This window comes from Lutra lutra, chromosome 11, assembly GCF_902655055.1.
Source record: "Lutra lutra chromosome 11, mLutLut1.2, whole genome shotgun sequence".
NCBI lineage: Eukaryota > Metazoa > Chordata > Mammalia > Carnivora > Mustelidae > Lutra > Lutra lutra.
In genome coordinates, this window is record NC_062288.1 from 55,403,763 (window position 1) to 55,426,363 (window position 22,601).

Genomic DNA, 22,601 nt, shown 5'->3' on the forward strand with positions numbered 1-22,601 from the left:
ACCTATCAGAGCAACGCAAAGGTGTTGTCTTTTGTAAATCCAAGTGTGGGGACTAAGTTAATCTGTGACCAACCACACAAAAATTTTATATATTGCACAAAACTTCCAGAACTCTTGGAAGAAGTTACCTCTAGGGAGTGGGTAAGGGGTCAATGGGTATACAGAGAGGGAAACTTTATTGCTTTTATAATAGAAAATTTTAAAACTTTTTAGATAGTTATCACCAGAAGCACTTCTGGTGATAGAAAATTAAATACTCCATTTTCATTTATACTCTATTTCTAGATTAAAAGAATTAAAATAGTGCTTTGCTGGTTTCTTCTATTTCATTGGTCACTGATGAGCTCTCTAGCCCCGTATCCTAACCAAAAGCGACTATAAGACTATATCACATTTAAATTTCATTGAAGGGGCACAGTTAGGTGGCTCAATTGGTTAAGCGTCTGACTTGGGCTCAGGTCATGATCCCAGGGTCCTGGATGGAGCCCCACATGGAGTCCCTCATCAAGCCCCACATGGAGCCCACATCAGGCTCCCTGCTCAATGAGGAGCCTGCTTCTCCCTCTGCCCCTCCCCCAGCTCATGCTGGCTCTCTCTCCCTCTCAAATAAGTAAATAAAAAATCTTTTTAAAAATGCCATTGAAATAGCAATTATCAGATTAACTCTTATATATCAGAAATAATTCCCCAAATGGGAGGCTTATAGTTAAAAAAAAAAAGTTTGTGTGTTCATTTATTCATTCAATACATATTTTTGAGAGCTTATTATGTACTGAATACTTTCATAGGGACTGGGATACAGTGATAAAACAAAGCCCCTGCCTTCCAGAAGCTTCCATTTTGGTGGGGGAGATGAACAATGAAGATGGATGTCAATAAATAAGTATTATATCTCAACTAATGCTGTATGTTAGGATAAAAATAAACCTGGGCTGAGCTATCAACCCCTGAAAAGACACAGAGGAAAAGCAACAGCATATTACTATGAAAGAAGCCAATCTGAAAAGGTCATCTCATTCTAATAATAATGACATTCTGGGAAAGACAAAATTGTAGAAACAGTAAAAGGATCAGTGGTTGCCAGGGGATGGGGGAAGGGATGAATAGGTGGAGCGAGAGAATTTTGGGGGCAGTGAAACTTCTCTGTATATTCTAATGGTGGGTACACGTCATTATACCTTTGTCAAAAACCACAGAATGTACAAGAGTGAACCCTAATGTAAACTACTCATTTGGGATAATAATGTATCAGTGTGGGTTTACTGGTTGTAACAAATGTACCTACTCTGGTAGGATACTGCTAAGACTGGAGGTTGTGCATGTGTGAGGGTAGGGCCTCTATGGGAAACCTCTGTACCTTCCACTCAATTTTATTGTGAATCAAAAACCGCTCTAAACATGGAAGTCTACTTTTTGTTTTTAAGTTAAAAAAAAAAAAGTAAATTAATCAAGGTAAGGGAAAACAGTGAAAATTGGTGGGGATTATTTTGAACTGAATTCTCACTGGACCCTTAGTAAATAATTTTCACTTAAAAACGTTTTAGAAGGTAAAATTACTCTACTTCTAGTGCTTTGTCTTTCAATGCTTTTTAAACACAAAATAGCAACATAGAAAGAATGCAAGCATGAATCTTTACATTAAATAATGCAAATTATGGGACATAAGGAAGGTTAGGTGCGACAGTTAATTTTGTGTTAACTTGAGTGGGCCATGGGATGCCCAGATATTTGATTAAATGTTATTCTGAGTGTGTCAGTGAGGGTGTCTTGGACTAAATCAATATTTGAATATGTCGACTGAATAAAGCAAATTGTTCTCTCCAGTGTGCGTAAGCCTCATCCAATCCATTGAGGGCCTGAATACAACAAAAAGGTTGAGTAAGGCAGAATTCACCCTCTCTCTGCCTGATGCTTGAGCTGGAACACTGGTCTTCTCCTACTATCAGATGGACACTTGTTGTCAGCCTGGGTCACAGGTCTTCAGATTCTGGAACTCCATCACTGGCTCTCTTGGGTCTCTACTTTGCCAACTGCAGATCTTGGGATCTCTCAGCCTCTCCAGTGTGAGCCAATTCCATACACACACACACACACATATGTACATGTATGTGTGTGTGTGTGTGTGTGTGTGTGTGTGTGTGTGTGTATATATATAATCTCTTGTTGGTTCTGCTTCTCCAAAGAACCATGATACAGTAGGATACTTACCTGAGGTTCTATTGGAACTTTGAGTAAATGGAGCACAAAGTTGAGGTGAGTATTTTTTTTTTTTTTCTTTTTAAGACTTTATTTGAGAGAGAGAGATTGCATGTGAGAGAGTGAGCATAAGCGGGCGGGAAGCAGAAGGAGAGGGAGAAGCAGACTCCCCACTGAGCAGGCAGCCCACCATGGGCTCTATCCCAGGACCCCGGGGTCATGACCTGAGCCAAAGGCAGACACTGAGCCACCCAGGCGCCCTGAGGTGAGAATTCTTATAGTCAGTGTTACTTAGTAAAATAAGGAAAGGGAGGCTCAGAAGTCCCACATGGGGTGAAGATGTGGCAGAGAACTAGGGCTCAAAGTCAATTTCAAACCCCAATTCTACAGCACTCTGTTGCCACACACATTACATGAAAGTGGGGGTTTTATTTAAATTCAAATATATTAAGTGAGGACAGAGGAATATCAGAGCTGATAGTGGCTTAAATGTCCTTCAGTTTGGCTGGGGACTGGTTTTTCATACCTTATTTTAAGTACATACCTGGGAGATCTGGGGTCATAAAGGGCTGCTTAATTTTTCAACACCAGCTCCCAAAACACAAAGAGGAAGTCCCTTGGTTAGATGCATCCCAGACTTGGTGCACTAAAGAGGCTATTAGGGTTCTTGGGTCTCTAAAACTGAATTCATCCCCAGTAAGTGAACTGCTCGTTGTCCCATATCACGCCTGGGAATCTTAACTTCTAGGAACCTTTCCTAAAAGCATGAGTTTTGGAATCTGACAGACTTGGGTTTAAATTCAGCTTTGCTAGCTGTGTGATCATAGGGGAGTTAACTGACCTCTGTGAACTTCAGTGTCTCATCTATAACATGTGATTGTTGATTTGTATGAATGTATTTGGTCAACACAAGTTTCTCAGCGCTTTCCTATGTGCCAGACAATGATATGAAAATGAACAAGGTAAAATCTTCTCTACTCTCCAAAATTGCCCACTCTGGTAGAGAAGACATAGATAAATTATCATTCTCATGCCACATAATAATTTCAATAGACATATAGAGAGTGACAGCATCTCATCTGTAGTAGAAGCTTCTAGTGCTCATCTATGTCCAATTCTCCTTTCCTTCCAGTCTCATGAGAGGACTACATTTCTGCCCCCTTGCACTTAAGCAGGGCAGTGTAATAGGGCTGGCCAGCAGCCTAAGAATGGGAGTTAACAGTACATTTAACTGCCAGCATGACACTCAGTATTCTCTTCATCTGCCCCATGGACCAGGAGAGCCAAGGGTTCTGGATAATACAATTACAGGATGGTGAAGCTTTCATCAGCCCCTCCATGCAGGTCAGCGAGGAGAGCTGCCAGAGAGAATGATGACCCACACCTGAAGCAGACTTTGACCGCCCAAACAATAAATGTGTGTGAAGCCACTAAGATCTGTGGGTCAGTCACTACAGCATGATCCAGCTTTACTAACTCCTAAATCAGCCTGCAAAAGCCATTCTGAAGGAGCCAGAGACCGAGTACTAACTGGTGAGTGAGAACAGAGCCAGGGGATGAGGTGAGAAGGGACCATCAGAACGGAGAGGAAGGCGGAGCAAAGGCAGAGAGGGCTGCAGCGACCTGGTAAGGTGGGTAACAGCAAATAATGGGCGTGCTGGAATGTGAAGTGAGCGGGAGAGGATCACGAGAGAGACTGAGGGGCTAGATGAGATCAAACTGTGGAGAGCCTTGAGGGCTATCTTAGTAGCTTGGTCTTTACCCTGGAGGAGGTGGGAACCACAGTGCTTCCAAGCACAGGGGTGACATGCTTATCTGGGTTCTGTAGAGGAGGAGCTGGGGCACGACCACAGGCAGGAGACCAAGATGAAATTAAACAACTTATGGAAAGTACCTACAGTACTACCTGACAGACAGAAGTATATCACTTCCCTTTTCCCCTCCCCCGCTCATGTATGAATGTTGTTCTAGAAACCAGCCAACTCTGTAGTTTGGCAATCTTACTTTAAGAGCTCTTTAGTAATAAATGCTTCATTATATAAGAATTTATATATAAGGATGTCTCCTGTAGCCTTGCCTGTAGAGATGGAAAACTCAAAACAACCTGGGTGTTCATCGAAAAGAAATTGGCCAAAGAAATCATGGACCATGCTGTACTGTGCATCATTAAAAACAGTAAAAGCTACATTAGCTGACCTGGATGGGTATTCATGATATAGAGTTAAGTGAGAAAAACACGTTGCAGAGTAATATGCATTATATGATTTCACGACTTGAAAAATAAATAATAACCCAACCCCGTAGGTGTAATTATGGTGCCTGTTTGTATCCATTCGTGTGAGCCTGTGGCAGGGTTTGCGTGGTGATCCGGCTGTTAATAGTGGTCATCTTAAGGGGCTGGCAGTCTTGCCACAGTTACAATTAGTATGTGTTACTTTTATAATTTTTTAAAAATTAATAGAGAAATGAAAAGAAAACATCCTGGAGAACTGGAATTAGTAATGCCCTTCCTATGGTGATTATCATCAATTGCAAAAGCATAAATACCAATCTTTCTCCCAGAAGATCCCTTTTCTGGTTGAAGTTTCCTCCTCCCACTGGAAAGTTTTTGAATCAAATACCCTACCTCCAAGTTCACCGTGATTACTAATTCCAATGGATTGGACCTAGACTCTCAGAGGATTTGAACGGATCCAGGCCTTCAATCTAATTATTCCATGAGAGGAAGCCTGTTCATTTTTAGGAAATGAATGGGCCTTCCCATCAGGATAAGCAAAATACTTTGGGCTGTGGGGAAAAAGCAACCAACCTTCCAAATGGATTTATTGGTATTAAAAGACCAAGGACATGAATCATGGATCACTGAAAGCTCTTTGAGGGCTGGGACCACAGTCCTAGCAGGTGTTGATGAATTGATTCGAGCCTAACACAAAATGCTAACCTTAGATACAGAATAATTAAGTTCAAGTCTCCCAGGTGCTAATTTGCCAGGCTTTACCACTGGGCTCTATGAAAATAATATCCCCCATTTTTCCAGATACACCATCTTAGAAACACTGACATGCTGAATCAAAGGTGTCTGTGGGAGTTCCAAGTGGAAATGTCCACCAAACACTGAAAATATCTAGACTGTCAGTCTAAAATGTAAGAGAGATCTGAGTCACAGACATACACTTGGCAGTCATATGTGTAGGAGAAAAAGGTTAAGTAAAGCCACACAGGGATGAGCTGGCCCATGGAAAGCATAGGAGTGCCTGGGATGGTTTAGCACGATCATAAGTTATGCAGTTTAGAGGGGTGGTTAAGAGCGAGGAGTCCCTGGGTTTTAATCTCCACTCTACCCTAGCTGGGCACTCTTGGACTTGTTACTCGACTTTTCTAATTCTCCATTTTCTCATCTGAAAAATACAGTTGGCAATCAGTTCTGTTAGAAAACTGTGGTGAGGACTAAATGACATAATCTATGCAAAGTAGCTAGAGCACCTGGTGCCCAGGGAGCCCTTCCAAATGTTACCAAGTTGAGGGGGGTCAGCTAGGACAGCAGACTGAGAAGCAGCCACAAAAAGGAGTGAGGACCAAAGGGAGGCCCAGCAGGAAGGTGTGATGGGAGCTTCAGATCTGACCCTGAAAAAGTAAGATTAGCTCTAAAATGCTCCCTATGGATTTAACAACAAAGAAGTCACTAGGACCAGGCCAAAGCTGTTCAGGGTGGAAGCTGGACAGACTGTTTCCAAAGCAAAATAGGCAGCATTACTAGCATTCCAAAAGACCCAGGAATGAAGGGCTATCTTTAAAAAAGTTTAAAGGAGGTAGAGGTACACTTTTATTTAATTACTGTCTTTCTGAGGATCAAAGTAATACATGATCAATGAAGAAAACCTGCAAAATCAAGTACAAAGAGAGGGGAAAGTACTGTTTATTCCCCTCATCCAGCAAGACCTGCATTTTCTCTTGGGTGTGCGCATTTATAGCAGGATGATAGATAAGACTAGTTCATCTTGACGTGTGACAATCATAGTCTGTATTTGCTCAATACTTTGAAAACCTATTATTTAAGAAGACTCAAGGAAAACTTGAAAGAATATTCTCCTGATGTCAGAGTAGATTAAGACTTTTCATGTGTGTCACAAAATCCAGAAGTCATAAAAGAAAGGATAAAAGTCTACTTCATCAAAATCTAAACTTTCTGCATGGGAAAAAAAAAAAGCCACTATAAACTAATAGAAACATGAATGATAAACCAAAAACACAGATGAAGAACAAAAGTTTACCCTTTGAAGTATATCAAGAGCTCCTTCAAGTCAATGTGAAAAGGATGAATACAGGGCACCTGGGTGGCTCAGTCAGTTAAGCCTCTGCCTTGGGCTCAGGTCATGATCTCAGGGTTATGAGATCGAGCCCCCACTAGGCTCCCTGCTAGCAGGGAGTCTGCTTCTCCCTCTCCCTCTTCTCCTCCCCCACCCACTCATACTCTCCTTCTCTCTCTCAAATAAATAAATAAAATCTTAAAAGAAAAAAAGGATCAATAACCAATAAAAACTCAAACTCTACGACACAGTTCATGGAAAGTGAAATAAAAATTGTTCTCAGATATCTGACCAGATACTCTACCTTAATTGTAATGAGAGATGCAAATTAAAACAACACAGAGATACGTTTTTTCCCTCATCAGACAGGCAAAGATCAAAACTGATAACAGTGATGTGCTGACAAGAGTAGGAGGAACAAGAGTTCTCGCTCCTCCCTAGGAGGGCTCACTTGGTACAACCTCAGTCTGCCTGTCCTCGTTGCTGGGATCCTTTGAGTAAGCAATTCCGTTTCTAGGAAACTATCCCACTGATACACTCACATGTGTGAAATCACAGATGAAAGTATTCATTGTAGTTTTATCTGTAATAACAAAAGGTTGGAAACAACCTAAAATTCCATCAGTGGGGGATGGGTTAATAAATGGAATACAAGGGCTGAAAGGAAGGAGACAGTGCTGTATCTCCTGAAAAGACACGATCACTAAAACACATTCAACATAGGAAGCAAGCCGCAGCGTTAATCCACCACCACTTCTGTAAAAGAGTAAAACTAAATCGTGGGAAGTAGGAATATTTTGCTTATCAATATATAGAGTATTTCTGGAAGGAATCACAAGAGAAAAAACCTGTAGAAGTACTTGTCCCTAAAGATATCAACTGGTTGGCTCAGGCAGGGTGGAAGTAATTAATTTTCCACGGAGTATCCTTTGGTACCTTGTGAATTTTGTGCCATGGGTATGTGTCACCTATGCAAAAAGTAAAAAATAAAAATACAGTATTTTAAACAAAATGAATCTATAGACCATTTTATTTGTCTTTATTTTTTGGTGGCTCTTGCTCTTTTTTAGCTGTCTTTCTCTGTCACACCTTCATCCTCTTCTATTTCCCTTCTTTCCTTCCTCTTGTCCCTTGCCCCACCTGTAATAAAACAACTTAAAAAATTAGCATCTGCTGACATTTTTGTCTATACCAATAACTGTTTTATGGTGATGATTTCATTCAATTTTCACAACCACCCCAGAAGGAAAGTTTTCTTTGCCATTGTTTGCAAATGAGGAAACTCAGGCACAGGGGATTGAAGACTTGCCCAAAGCCATACGAGCAGTAAATGACGTGGCTGGCATTTAAACCAAGTCTGTCTCTGAAATCCATGCTTCTTTTAGTAAACTGTACTGCCTGCAGCACAGAATAAATACACATACATACATATTTTTAAATTTATTAAATAAAGTGGGTACCTGGGTGGCTCAGTGGGTTGAGCCTCTGCCTTAAGCTCAGGTCATGGTCTCAGGGTCCTGGGATCCAGCCCCATATTGGGCTCTGCTCAGCAGGGAGCCTGCTTCCCCCTCTCTCTCTACTTGCCCCTCTGCCTACTTGTGATCTCTCTCTCTCTGTCAAATAAATAAATAAAATCTTGAAAAAAATTTATTAAATAAAGCATTACAGTCTTTGTAATTTGAAAACTTGAAAATCAAGAGAGCTTAATATTTTATATGACCTATAAAAACATGTACACAGAAAAAATTTTTTATATTAAACTATTTTCTACTTCTAAATTCTTGATTATTTGTGATAGGTCAATTGAAAGGATACCCCACCTTTCATTCATTCATCAGCCCCAAGCATCTGGTAAGGGTTCAAAACTGTGCTTCCTATTCATTGGCATTGGAAGACGGAGCCCTCAAAAAGCTTTTAGTCCATTGCAGAGAGAGCAATATTAATGTTTATTGGGTTTCTCCTATGTGCCAGGCAGGGTGCTAAGCATTTTACATAGGTTTCAACAACTGTATAATATAAGGTATAATTGCTTCCCCTTCATTTTATGAAGGAGAGAAATGAAGCTGGGATGTTCAGTAACTTCAAAGCTGACCATAGCCTGAAATGACAGAACAGGGATTTGAACCCAGGCAGTCCAGCTCCAGAGCCTGCGACATCACGATACTGCCTGGAAACTGATTAGTACAGTACATGATGCTACAGGAGAGACCAGAGGGGAACCCTCACTATTCCTGGAAATGGGTCAGCGAAGGCTTCCGGGAGGATCAAGGCACGCAGTCTGCGTCTTGATGGAAGTTCAGAACCGAGAGATGTCGTGGCATCCGCAAGATGTCATTCTATCCTGTGATGAAACTGTTAAGAGAAAACTTACATCCTTTGGCAAGGGGGGGAACAAAAGCAGAGAACCTCATGTGGTCTGCCTGGGAGCTGTGCCATGTAAATGGAATCAAGTTCCTAATAGGGAGTTTTACATTTTACTCAATATTCTGAAGTTTGGCTATGACGCAGTCAAGTATGAACCAGGTTCCTGTCATCATGTGGGTGCCCTTAGAAGGAGGCAGGGGGTGGATTTAATGGCACTGTTTGTTTTCCTAATGAAATGTCCTAGAAATATGCAACAGAACTGTAACGGAGATGAATCAAAAGGAGGATGCAGTACACTAAGACACAATGCCAAGAATAACAGCAGGATAAGTCATTCCTCGTGATTTGGGTACAGTTAATTGCTAAACTTATGATCTAAGAGGCAATCCTTTGGGGACCCTAAGAATGCTTCAGGGCTCCTCTCATTCTGTCCACTAAGGACCCCAAAGCTGGACTCCTGATTCATCAGTCTGGTTGGAATGGCACAGTGACAACACAGAAATCTACTAAGCCTGTGGGCTGCCACCTTGCCATGTCTAATTCTCTCGCAGAGACAAGTCTCCTGCCCCTAACTCGCCCATGGCTCAAGAGCTGGGCCTCCCCTCTGCCCTGATCTACTATGGTATCAACCGGTATCTGGAGAAACTGGAAGGACATCCAATTCTGTAGAACAGAAATTTTGCCCTGTGCACATCCTGATTCCCCCAAAGTCAGCTGGTGGCCTGTACCTACCTGTTTATACAAACTACAGACTTCATTCTGCGATACAGCAGCAGCATGCTTTGACCAGAATAATTTCTCTCCTTAAAAAAAACTTATGCTCAACTGCCTTTGAAGTGTAAGAGCAAATAATGCCTTTGATACATGCTTTTTCTGCATTCCCTAAATAGTACCCCTATGACCACCAATCTCTGATTGCACTATTTTTGCCTCCAAAATATCCCTTTATTCCCTTGAGCCCACTGGAATCCCTTCCCCTTCATAGGAAAGCTGGTTAGTAGCATTTGCCAATTTCCAAAGTGTAAACACTCCCACCTTGTCTACTGTGAAGCTACCAGTGGAAATCATTAAATGCAGAGTTGGGAAGAAATGAGCACATCGGCTCTCTTGAGCTAAACCAGCCAGCTCCACCACACCTCTGCCTGGGCTCCATCCTGGTCTTATGCTGAGATGGTTGCTCAGCAGCCATTATTTATCTCACCTCTACTCAGAGAATTACCCAGCACGTTTATATGCAGAAAGTAGTATCGAAAGGAAAGGCAGAAAACACATTATGTATGATATTTTTCTATTTCCCGTACATTTAGGTACGTATAGGTACATAGAAAGATAACAAGGATGATTACAACCTCGTGATAACAATGATTATCACTCAGTGATCAGATTTTTTTGCAATTTTTTTCCTTTTTGCCTTTCTCTATTTTCTCAGTTTTCTACACTGAATATGCATTACTTGTGTAATTCTTTTTGAAGTTAAAAATAATTAAAATTTTGAATACTGATCTGTTCCTGCTTGTATGATAACTAATAAACCTGCTATTTCCTTGCATTGAAATGTCTGAGCTTCAACATCTTCTATATCGGTTTATTCTGCCTGTGGCGACCATGATCCCAGGCATGTCAAAATGGGAGGGTCCCCAAGCACCCACACTCAGGTGTGAACTGGAAGACAACATTAGACTTTCAGATTTCCAAGAACTATTTCCCAGTATAGAGTCCATGAAGAGTAGGCTCTGGATTATTAGGCATGGTTAGTGAAGAGCCACAGAATACTGAATACTGGAGCTGGGAGGAAATTTGGAGGGTATCTCTCTAATGGATCCCTGAGATCAGAGAGCATTTCTCCCCAAATCCTCTCATTATTCATCATCATGGTGCTCATCTCTGCCAGAAGCCGACACTGAAGAAACACAAGAAACCAAAGGTTCGGCAATACAATGAAAAGACAAGCCTAATTCATGGAAATCTTACGTTCAGCAAAAGTTCTTGCTGGTAGCAAAAAGCCCAAACCTCCTTCTGAATCCGGCAATCCAAGACAAGTCAGGAAGGCTGAAAGGGGCCTTCACAAACCTGGCCAACAGAGTGGCCACACGACATCAGATGGAAAAAGCCCAGAATCCAAATTTCTTCTCACACCTGACCTGCCCCAGACTATATTACATACCTGCTGTCTTCAATAGCTTTACTGGGGCCTCAGTCAACAAACCTGCCACAGAGAAAGGAGTATATATTACAGCCTCTTTGCTGATTGTCCTGAAGGACAAGAGAATCTGAGGCAGTTAGCAGCAATTGCTTAGGTATCAAGGCCCCAAACAAACCTATGGAAATGCGGTCTCTCCTTTCAAAAGCTCATCGGCTCCCAAGAAAAGTATGGCCAGAAGACAATTTCAAATGCCAGAGTGGAGGAAACCACTTTGTGCATCCTGTTCACTTGCCAAGCTGACTAGTGCAGCAGGCTGCGCCTTCCCTCCTGCCACTACCTTTCACCTGTAGCAAAGTAGCACGAAAGCAACATGTCTTCCAAGATGGGAGACAAAGGGCCATAATCCCACAGAGCCCTTGGGGGACACAATACTGTTGCTCAAACCCAGACCACTGTGGAGACCCCACAACATATTAGGAGCTACAGGTCCAACAGACCAAAGTGACAGCAGACCACCAGCCCAGCTTCCTGGGAACCCAGACCACTAAGGCCACCCCTACACAATGAGGGCAGCACCCCCTGGAGCCATGGCTATGGTCTTCAGGTCAAGGATTCTGCTCTGCATTGCCTACAACCACACCCATACATAGGTATACAGAACTCACTAGCTCAGCAGAAATTACTTATGATCCTTTTTTTTTTTAAGATTTTATTTATTATTTGTCAGAGAGCGAGGGAGAGAGAGAGAGCACAGGCAGACAGAATGGCAGGCAGAGGCAGAGGGAGAAGCAGGCTCCCCGCCGAGCAAGGAGCCCAATGTGGACTCGATCCCAGGACACTGGGATCATGACCTGAGCCGAAGGCAGCTGCTCAACCAACTGAGCCACCCAGGCGTCCCATTACTTATGATTCTTTGACCTGCTTACCTGGATCTGAATTCTTCTATAATAGTTTTAATTAATCCAGGTGGACCCTTCTTCAGGAATAAGCCCCAACATCTCAGAATTACAGAGTGTTCAAAACGTCCAAAGTGTATCATGGAAATTATTCCACCATGAGAACTACAGAGACCTTCCCTACCCTCATAGATGCAGTTTGCGAAGTAGAACATATATGAGGTTTGGTTCAGAAAGACAAAGACACTCTCTTTTCAGCAAATAAGTAGCCAAAAGGGCAGGGAAAGGGGGTGAAATATGTCATAGCCAGCCCAGCAGAATCCCCTGGTCTTACCAGTACATGTGATGCTTTCAAATGGGTTCTTAGTACCTTAATTTTGAGGGAAAGAGTGGAAGGAACCAGCCATTGCTTTTGCATGTTTAGTTTCTGCCTACGACACTGAACTCAAGAGAACTGAGACCTTTGGAGAAACCAAAGATGGTTCAAATGACTCGTGAGAATAAATTAACTCAGTGTTCCTTGCTGACAAATTGACGTTTCCTAACTGTAAAGCAGAACCAGCAGCCACTGACACAGAAGGCCTGCCCCACAGATAGAGAAGAGATAAAGCACTGAAACTGAGCCTGAATGACCTCCCCTGTCCCAGGGCACAGGGCCACTGGGACTCCTTCAGAATCAGAAAACCAAGTTCTCATCACCAAACCAGCTTCAGAGCAGCTGACTTATTAACATCAGGAAATCCAAGCACTCTCTTCCAGGCTTGGAGACCAGAGGAAAGGGGACGTGAGGAGGGGGGGCGGTCCCCAAGGCAAGGGGAGTCTACACTGTGGCCCCAAGAGAGGCCACTTCCCTCCTAAAATGCCTGGGATTTTCCACTTCAGTAGGGGAAGGTATCAAGGCAAAACACTGATAGCAAAACAATGAGGGCCTCCTCATTGACCTCCACGTAGAGTGTGGGATCAGGCACCCAGCAGGCTGATATGCCCCTTTCCTGGGTTAGGGAGAGCGAGGCACAACCCCAGCACACCTTTGCCCTCAGAAAAACTGAAGCCAAATCAAAAAGTTACCAGGAGTGACAACTGGGCATCAGAGTTCAAACTGTGCTGGCCAGGACTGGGATTGGGCCAGGCTGGGAACTGTCCAGAGCTCTGGTCTCTAGGTAGGGCTGTCCTCCAAGATCAGCCAGCACTTTCCAAGTAGACATACCAAATATCCTTCATATTCTCTCTCTGAGTAAATACCATAAATACCACCGCTTTTCCCAAAGCAGACATTTTCTAGAGCCTTACTGGCCTGGTGTCCGCTTAGCAGGAGCCAACCCCAGAAGGAGCTGTTAAATAACCCCCTGTTTCAGTCTGTAAACTTTTTATGACTTAGTGACAAGTGAAACCACATTCTGACAGCAACTGCAAGTTCCCTAGTACCCAATGACTTCTCTTTTGTTCTTGGAATACTCCCTCTCACTAGATCACAGACCCACCCATCCCCAGTCCCTGGAATAAAGACAGAGACACTCTCTATCTTTATTGGATGAATGGATGGGTTCCATTCCAGGGGCACCCCAGGTGGCTCAGTCAGTTAAGTATCTGCCTTTGGCTCTGGTCATGATCACTGGGTTCTGGGATCTAGCCCCATGTTAGGCTTCCTGCTCAGTGGAAAGCTTGCTTCTTCCTCTCCCTCTGCCTGCCACTCCCCCTGCTTATGTTCTCTCTGTCAAGTAAATTTAAAAATCTTTAAAAATAATAATAATAAAGACAGAGAGCACAACACCACATTTTAAACTGAGATGTGGAGAACACCTCTTCTCCTGAGAGCCTAAGTCCAAATGGAAGTTACTTTTTCTCCTTCACCTTGAATGCAGTGATGAACTCTCTGAAGTGGACCCCACAAACATGTAGGAAAGCAGTCATGGGCAGTATTCTGAGGGGCATAGACAGAACCAGCCAGCCTAGATAAGGTGGTAAAGGATGCAAAGCTACTTGGGTTTCATCTTCCTGCCCACAGGTTCCCATCTGTCCTGCCTTTCTTAGTCTCAGCTGCCCGTCACTTCAAATCAGCTATGGTGCAATCCAAAAACTGAGGTTATTAATAAATAAATTGCTGACAGCATGGCCTTTCCTGGTCATTTTTTATGTATTAAAATATGATTCATGAGTTCTCCATGTAGAAGATCCGCTGAGATCCAAAGAAAGGAAGCTACTGTGGTGGAGTTACAGATGTTATGTTAGTGCTTTGGAGCAAAAAAGAGCCCATTTCTCCCACAAGCAAATGCCAGCCCAAAGCACTGATACTAATATAGATCCTAGAGGCTTGCGGTGTGCAAGGTGGCAGACAGTATCCTCCAACCTCCCCATACATGTGCATTCCCATCTCCATACCACTTGCTCTGATGCACAGAAGCATAAGGTCGCCAGAAGTATAAGGTCTGATGAAGTCATACCCCCTCCCCTAAAGGGCCACTTTCAAGACTATGAACAATGATGATGACCATGGACAGGGAAGGCTGGGGGTTTCTGTCATAAAAACACTTGGCAGAAAGCCTTGGAAATGGTGTAGGAGAAAAACACAAGCAGGCTCAATATCCAAATTGAGAGACCAGCCTTGGGGATCTTAATGTTCTCAAAAAGGGAGAAACCACTTTTTTCCTTCATTCTCCACTTTTGCCAAAAGGCATTTTCAACAAAACATAGAATCTCATTTCTTCAGAGGAAGAATAACTGGGAGACCCCAGCTGATCCCTGGCACTGAGGCCTGGCTCATTCATAGCAGGCAGGACCACCAGGAGGATGACTGAGCTGAGCTGAAGGACCTCTCCAAGGCAGGGACCCTGTGCACAGAATGTTACAGAGATCAAATGTTTCCTCCGGCATTGCTGATGAAGGATAGTTAGAAAACAGGCAAGCAGGGACAAGGGGCCCGCCCTAAGAGGAAACCACCCTTAAAAGGATCGTACACCACCCTGGAAGGAGCCCTCCACCCTCTCCCATGTGATAGGTAGATGAAAACCTGATTGGATGATGGGCACAGGGAGGGTTAATCAGATTAAAATAGCCCACTAACAAGTCCATAAAAACCCCTAGACTTAAAAACTTCCAGGACAACCCTCTCGGGTCCCCTCCCTCTTTGGGACTTTGTACTACCACTCAATAAACCTTGTTTTGCTGCCCATCATGCTGCCTGGTCTACCTCTTCGTTCTTTAAGCAGCATGACCAAGAAACAGCGGGCACTGAAGGAGAAAATCCTGTAACATTACTACATACCAGGGATTTTTCACACTTCATCTTTCAGTCTTCACAACAGCGATATGGAAAGCACTGCTATTATCTCAGTTTTATTAGATGAGCAAACAAGAGCACAGATCCTTGGGGGAACTTAGTCAAGGTCATACAGTAAGTGTCATAGAGCTGGGCTTTAAACCCATGCTGTACAACTCAAAACCCTGTGCTCCACGCAGTACAGAACTGCCTAGGTGGCATCCACACAACAGGAAATCGTAGTGTGTGTATATTTACGTACAAATGTGTATGCATGTGTGTACAATATATAACAATCATGTAAATCCAGAGTGTTCCAGAGGTTTTCCAGAAGTATGTACCTAGGTTGCTGAGAAAACCTCACCCAGATTAGGGTAACAGAGGATTTAGTTGAAAATGCTGTGGGCCATGGATGCTTGGGTGGCACAGTTGGGTAGTTGGTTGTGTCTGACTCTTGATTTCAGCTTAGGTCATGATCTCAGGGTTCTGAGATGAAGCTCTACGTGGGGCTTCCCACTCAGTGGGGAGTCTGCTTAAGATTCTCTCTCTCCCTCTGCCCCTCCCCTTGCTCTCTCTCACTCACATGAGCGTGCACACATGCTCTTGCTCTCTTAAAAATCTAAAAAAAAAAAAAAAAAGAAAAGCAAACATGGTGGATCAGGGGCTACTCTGAGGAGAGGAGCTGGAAAGGAAGATTTACTTTTCCCTGTATGTCTTGATGTCACGTTTGAACATTTTATCATGATACATGTACTTCCTACTTTAAAACCTTGTATTTTCTTAAGATTGTATTTACATATTTATTTGACAGAGAGAGAACACAAACAGGGAGGGCTAGAGATGGAGAAGCAGCTCCCCACTGAGCAGGGAGCCCAGCATGGGACTCAATCCCAGGACCCTAGATCATGACCTGAGCAGAAGGCAGATGCTTAACCAACTGAGCCACCCACATGCCCCTTTAAGAACATTTAACTGAAAAGAAAAATCTGTATGTGGTTGAGTCACTAAGTATTTGAAATTTACCGAGTCATACTTTCTAAAACATAGATATCTGAGAAAAAGCAATCCCACATTACAGAGGCCTACTGCATGCATCACAGCGGGGGCCAGGAGAGATGGCTTCATTCAGTGCAGGAGAGAGGACTCGGCTGGGGGTGTCTGAGTTGCTCAAGACCCAAGAACAGTAAAAGCGAAAACATTCAACCATCCTCTCCCATTTTCATTTTCAAACAAAAAGCCCCACTACCGCCATAGGACCTGTCTCTGTTTAGAAAGTCAGTGAAAGAATGGATGACCTCACTTTCCCCAACAGGCGAGTCCTAAAGTGTTGTTCACAAAACAAAACTTGAGTAAATCGGTTCATATTTTAAATACCCTAGCAGAGGTCCTTGTTTTCGCAATCCTGATGAGATCTTTGCAAAGCAAAGAAGCTGATCGTGATAATACAGTGTTTTGTAAATCTTTCTTTCTTTCTTTTTTTTTTTTTTTTTTTTTTTTGATGCTGTACAAGGGTCCTAGTTTCAGCTTGGAACCAATCTTGTGAGCTGCCTGGGTGTCTGGGAGACTGGTAGGGCAGCTTGGTCTAGAGCCCATTTGCATGAGACCAAGGACCCTCCTGCAAGAGACGTCATTCATTATAAGGGCAAAGGGAACCTGTACAAGCTGTACAGGTTCAACCCAATAAGAAAACCTAGGGCAGGCGTGATTCAGAACCTTAGATCCTTGTCTGCATTAGGAAATTTCTGCCCAGTTGCCTCTGAACTCAAGACAAGACATACAGCAGAAGAAAGTTACGAACACAAGCTCTAGAAAATGTCACAAGGTCCTTCTTTGACATCCCATCAAAGAGGTAAGTGGTATTCTCTCTACTTCTGCCCTGAACCAAGTGGGTGTCGCTAACTTGAGGGCCCCAGCAGAGACGAGAACCACCTGGGCTCCTCAGACCTCCGTCTCAGGAGTAGGGCCACCCTGTTGCCAGTAGTGAGGACAGCACCAGCAGCCCAAGGCAAACCCCTTGGCACAGAGATCCAAGTCTTCACCAGGGGCCCCAGGGAGAGAGGGCTGAGGCTGACCCGGCTCAAGTGGTCTGGAAGAGGTGAGAAGGAAACTGGTAGATGCTACATGGTGGCACAAAGGAGTCAGGTACACGAGCACGGCACACTGTGCCTGGAGGCTCCTGTAGAGAGCGTGAGATCTGGGGGCAGGCAGGCAGTCTGCAAGAGCTGGTCACAGAGACAGCCAGGAAAGGGAAGTCCTGCAGATGGCTCCTGGTGGCACCTTACTTGAAACCCCAGGCTAGTGGGCTGTGTCGTGGTCTGAGGAAGCTCAGGTCAAAACATCTTAGGTCTTTACAAATATGAGTTAACTGGAATACAAAATCCTAGCCTGTTAATCTGGTAATTGAAGTATTTTTTTAATCATAGCCAGGCTTAGCTTCTTGCCCTGCCCGCACCCCCCTACCCCGCCCCAAACTTCATGCAAGACTTCAGCTTTACTTTCCCTCTTAAGACATGCCAAAATGCTGAGTCACTAAAAATAAATAAATAAATTAATAAATTTAAAAATTTAAAAAGCAGAAAAGAAAGTAAAGGAAGTGTGATCCTGCTTCTTAGTTCTAGCCTTCCTAATGACCTAAGCAGCACTTTTTCCCCGAGTTGTGATTCCTGTGATGCTAAAGGACGTCACATTGCACAATCTTAATAAGGTTTCCAATCAGCCCCACCCGCTCTGGCCCCACCCCCACCTCCAACAAAGATTTATCAAATGTGGGATTTTCCCATGAGTCTCAATATTAGAGTCTCAAGCCCCAATAAATATGAGACTGGGGATGTCTGAGGTTCATTCTGCCCTGGAGCCCACCAGGAACGAAAGAGAGAGATCCATCTGCCCTCCAGGACCTCAGCTATGAACTCCCTCTCCACAAGTAAGTGAAGGCAATCCCTAGCCCTGGAACCGCCCGGCTGCCTGGCCAGGCGGAGGGAGGGGTGTGTGTCCGCTGGGAGGGCTGGCAGGGCGCCAGCAGCCAGAAGCACAGCTCCCCCAGCGGTGCACTCTGCTCACTCGCTGCTCTCCCTTGCCTCCGGCACAGGCGCCTTCAGTCCAGTGGCCTTCTCTCTGGGACTGCTCCTGGTGATGGCTACTGCTTTCCCTACCCCGGGACCCCTGGGAGGAGATTCCAAAGATGATGCCACCTCAAACAGACCACCACTCACCTCTGCAGACAAAATGGAAGACTTCATTAAGTTCATCCTTGGCAAAATCTCTGCACTGAGAAATGAGGTGGGTAGGCTCAACTGAGGGTGATAAAGGGCCTGTGTGGGCATTCGTCTCCTGGCCCCTGGATGTGGACAAGGGCTTCTGCACTGGGAGGTCTGAGCTGGGTTCTGGGGCAGTACAGATTTCAGGCCAGAGGGGCAGACTCTCTGCTGTACTTCTTTTCTGCTGCTGGTCTGAGGGAGCTCCTTTCCTTCCTGGAAAACATACAATGGGACTGAAATTCATGCCCTCTGGCCCCATTCCCAGCCCCATACTTGGCATGAGCTGGGCATCACTGTCTCCCAGGACTTCCTTATCCCTAACCAAAAAAATAAGGTCTATCAATCTTCTTGTGTCTCTTGGACTTTGGAAGGATTAGCAAAGTGCCACCTGAAAGCAATGTTGAGCTTCTCAGGACAATCATAGGACTTTAAGGTTATGGGAGTTCAGTGGTTAGGGACTCCCTACAGTCATTCCAGCATATAAGATGCAAGTGGCAAAATTGTAGGTAGGTTAAAGCATATAAGATCCAAGTGGCAAGATCATAGGTAGGTTAAAGCAGCTCCAAAACTTCAAAGGTAAGGGGTAATTTGGCTCTGTTTGGTGGAAAGGAAAGAACTCAGGAGAGTAATAGGAGCCCTGAACCAAATCTAGTTCTGGTTCTGCTGAACCAGCTTTGTGATCTTTGGCGAATTCCCTACCACCTCTGGGCCTCCTCTGTAAAATTATGGAATTGGACTAGATGATCTCATAGGTTCTTCTAGCTGGAACGTGATACAGCTCAAATCATATTCACCCAATTATCATCAAAATTGCTGTCACTTATCAAGTTCCTACTATGTGCCACACACTTTTCATAAATATGGCTCATCATCACACACACACACACACACACACACACACACAACTTACAGGGGAGGAGTTTCATTATCCCCAGTTTGAAGAGATAGGGATGCAGAGACTCGGGATAGGTAACAGGTGTGAAGTCATAGGTGAGCCCAGCATTGAACCCAAGCATGCCCATCTTCACTAGACCTCGCGTGCCTGGAGGCTCATGCCCTGTGATTTCATTTTCTTAGAGAACTTCCTGCCTGGTAAAACATGAATCGGCCCTCTAGTGGTATTTGTTTTAGAGGCACTTAAATGATAACAGTTCTGGTATTCCTTCCCAGATGTGTGACAAGTATAACAAGTGTGAAGACAGCAAGGAGGCACTGGCAGAGAACAACCTAAATCTTCCAAAACTGGCCGAAAAGGACAGATGCTTCCAGTCTCGATTCAATCAGGTATGAACACATCACGTTCACTTTTAGCTACTCCTTAGTCAAAAGTTCTCCCTCTTACATGCAGCGTCTGTATACATATAGACCAGGCAGAAAACAAAGAAGGGGATCAATGTAAAGAATGTCATGTAAATTTCAGGAAGAGGCCAACTTAAATTTTCCTAAAGGCAAGTTATTTTTGAATGGTGTGGTTAGAGACAGCCCTTCTGTGCTGGGATTTTCACAGCTGTCAAATGTTAGAAACCCCAGCAGATTTAGCTAATACATCCTGGATAAGGTGGTCCATCTCCTCCTTGGCTGCCTTTAGCAGGACCCAGGTCTGCACTTCCTGTAGAGGTCATTCTCTCCCCGCTTATCCTTCCAGTGGGATCTGCTAAACTGACTTCCGAACAGTCCATAAAAAGAGGCTTCAGCCCATATTGACAAGAGCAGAAGTAAAGCCACAAGGGAGGATATTAAGGGGAGAATCAGAGAAGGATCCCCTTGCACCTATCAGGCATTGGGTAAAACTGATTAAGTGATATCTCCGTCCAGATATTTAAAAGGGGCCATCTGAGGCTGATGTCTCAAAATACAATGCTCAGAAGTATTTGAAGTCCCCCGGAAGGGCAGAGGGAGAAGTTGTTGACTTGTAGCAATTTAACTTTTAAAATTGATTATATCTTTCTAGTAATAACCAATTTTCCCATCTTTCCTCTTAGGAGACCTGTCTGACAAGAATCACTACCGGTCTTCAGGAGTTTCAGATACACCTGAAATACCTAGAGTCCAACTATGAGGGTAATAAGGACAATGCCCACTCTGTGTACATCAGCACCAAACACCTGCTCCAGACGCTGAGGCCCATGGTGAGCATTCTGTCATCCCCTTCCTTGGTGTGACGAAGACAGGCTCAAAGAAAGGGACCTAGACAACTTGGGAGTGCAAAGCCAATTCAAAAGAGATAGCTACATGTAAAGGAAAGGATCTAAGAAATATTTCCTGATAGTTGAAACCTTTTTTTTTCTTTTGGCTCTCTTCTGCAAAAGACATCACTAACTATATTTAAAACTATATTAAATTAAGTGGATTTTAATTCTACTAGGACAGCTTAAGAAATATGAAAAAAAAAAATCTGTAGAGGCAGAAGGAAGCACACATCCAGTCCTGCTCAGTGATCCATAATAAAAAAGAACAGAGAGCACAAAAATTATTTTAATATGTTAATTATTGCCAAATGATATTCTTGTCATTGTGGTATTTTCAACTCTTTCCCCCTAATTTTTGCCAGAAGAGTTAATGTAGAGAAATGGCGAAAGGCTAGAAGAGCAGGTACCAAAGGCTTTGGTCATTACCAGCTAGCCGTTCAAATGTCACCGAATGGAGGCTTGAGGGCACAGTGTGGGGATGAGCTTCTGAACAAAGCACAGTGAGAAGGTCTCCAGAGAAGCAGGCACATTGGTGTTGATACTGCTACTACCTTTCCTGGCTGTTTGCCTCAAACCAGGGCTCTTCCCACTTTCAAATGCACACCAAACCTGTGGGGATCTTGTCACAGTGCAGAGTTGGATCCAGCAGGTCTGGGGTGAGACCTGAGATTCTCATCCCTAATAAGGCCCAGGTGATGCCAACACTGCAGTGCCCTAGAAGAGCAGTGAAGGGATGATTAGAATTCAGTTGCCGTGAAAGGCCTTCCTGCTGGGTGGGCTCAGGTGGGCTTGGAGGAGGGACACCTCACCCTACCTGGGTGAGTCAGGGCAGGCAGTCCCAAGTAGTCTCCTTCACCCCGAATTTGAATGTCTTTTCACAGTCCAGAGCATCCCTCCACTCAAAAGGATTTGTTCAATATTTAAATAGTTCTTTTCACTTTCTTTTCCCCTCATGTGAAGAATCAGATTGAAGTGACCACCCCCGACCCTACCACAGATGCCAGCCTGCAGGCTCTCTTCAAGTCGCAGGACAAGTGGCTGAAACACACAACAATTCACCTCATCCTAAGGAGACTTGAGGATTTCCTGCAGTTCAGCCTGAGGGCCATTCGGATCATGTAGCCTGGGCATCTAAGATTGCTGTAGTTCATGGGCATTCCTTTCTCTGGTTAGAAACCTGTCCATTGGGCACATAACTTATGTCGTTCTCTGTGAAGAACTAAAAGTATGAGCGTTAGGACACTATTTTAATTATTTTTAATTTATTGATATTTAAATATGTTGAGTTAATTTATATAAGTAATAGATATTTATATTTTTTATGAAGTGCCACTTGAAATATTTTATGTATTCATCTTGAAAAAGTTAACATAAAATGCTATGCAGCTTGAATATCCTCAATGTTTTGGAGCCAGGTCATTTCTTGGAATGTGTAGGTTTACCTCAAATATATGGCTAACTTATGCATATTTTTAAAAGAGATATTTATATTGTATTTATATAATGTTTAAGTTGTTTTTATACCAATAAACATCTTTCTAAAAAAATCAGCCAACTAAGCCTCTGTGTGTCCCGTGAAGATTTTAACATAAACAAGTTTCTGTCACCAGCACCACTAAGAGCCAAAAAGAGCTCCAGTCACCTGGGGAAAGATAGAATAGACACCTACTCTACAGCAGGCACGCGTCATACGTGTTGTAGCTATGATATTTAATCCCCGCCCTTTTATGTTTTTTTATGGAGATGGGAGAGTAAGGGATTTCCCCAAGTCACCTAGCTGGAAGGTCAGGCACAGGCCCAGATTTTAAATCCAGGTCTAATTGCCTTTGGGCCCCCTACTCCTAACCTTTAGGTCCCGCTGCTTCCCAGGAAACCTTCTCAAAGATGTAGAAAAATCCCAACATGTTAATACAGGGAATACATTTAGATCTGATCAAAAGCCTTTGAAATGACATAACCACTTGTACAGACCTAGCAATGTGCACTTCCAAAC

General features: G+C 43.7%; 1 protein-coding gene across 2 annotated transcripts; it reads left to right on the forward strand.

Moving 5' to 3' along the window:
* The first annotated feature begins 16,818 nt into the window (after nt 1-16,818).
* Nucleotides 16,819-22,154, forward strand: IL6 (interleukin 6). Of its 2 annotated transcripts, XM_047695720.1 has the most exons (6): nt 16,819-17,011; nt 18,025-18,085; nt 18,251-18,441; nt 19,590-19,703; nt 20,402-20,548; nt 21,569-22,154. In XM_047695720.1, exons 2-6 carry the CDS (start codon nt 18,067-18,069, stop codon nt 21,728-21,730), a joined length of 633 nt encoding a protein of 210 aa, XP_047551676.1. In that variant the 5' UTR covers nt 16,819-17,011; nt 18,025-18,066; the 3' UTR covers nt 21,731-22,154. The 2 variants fall into 2 exon arrangements, with proteins under 2 accessions (XP_047551676.1, XP_047551675.1); XM_047695719.1 differs by having other exon boundaries at nt 16,819-18,085.
* Nucleotides 22,155-22,601: the final 447 nt, after the last annotated feature.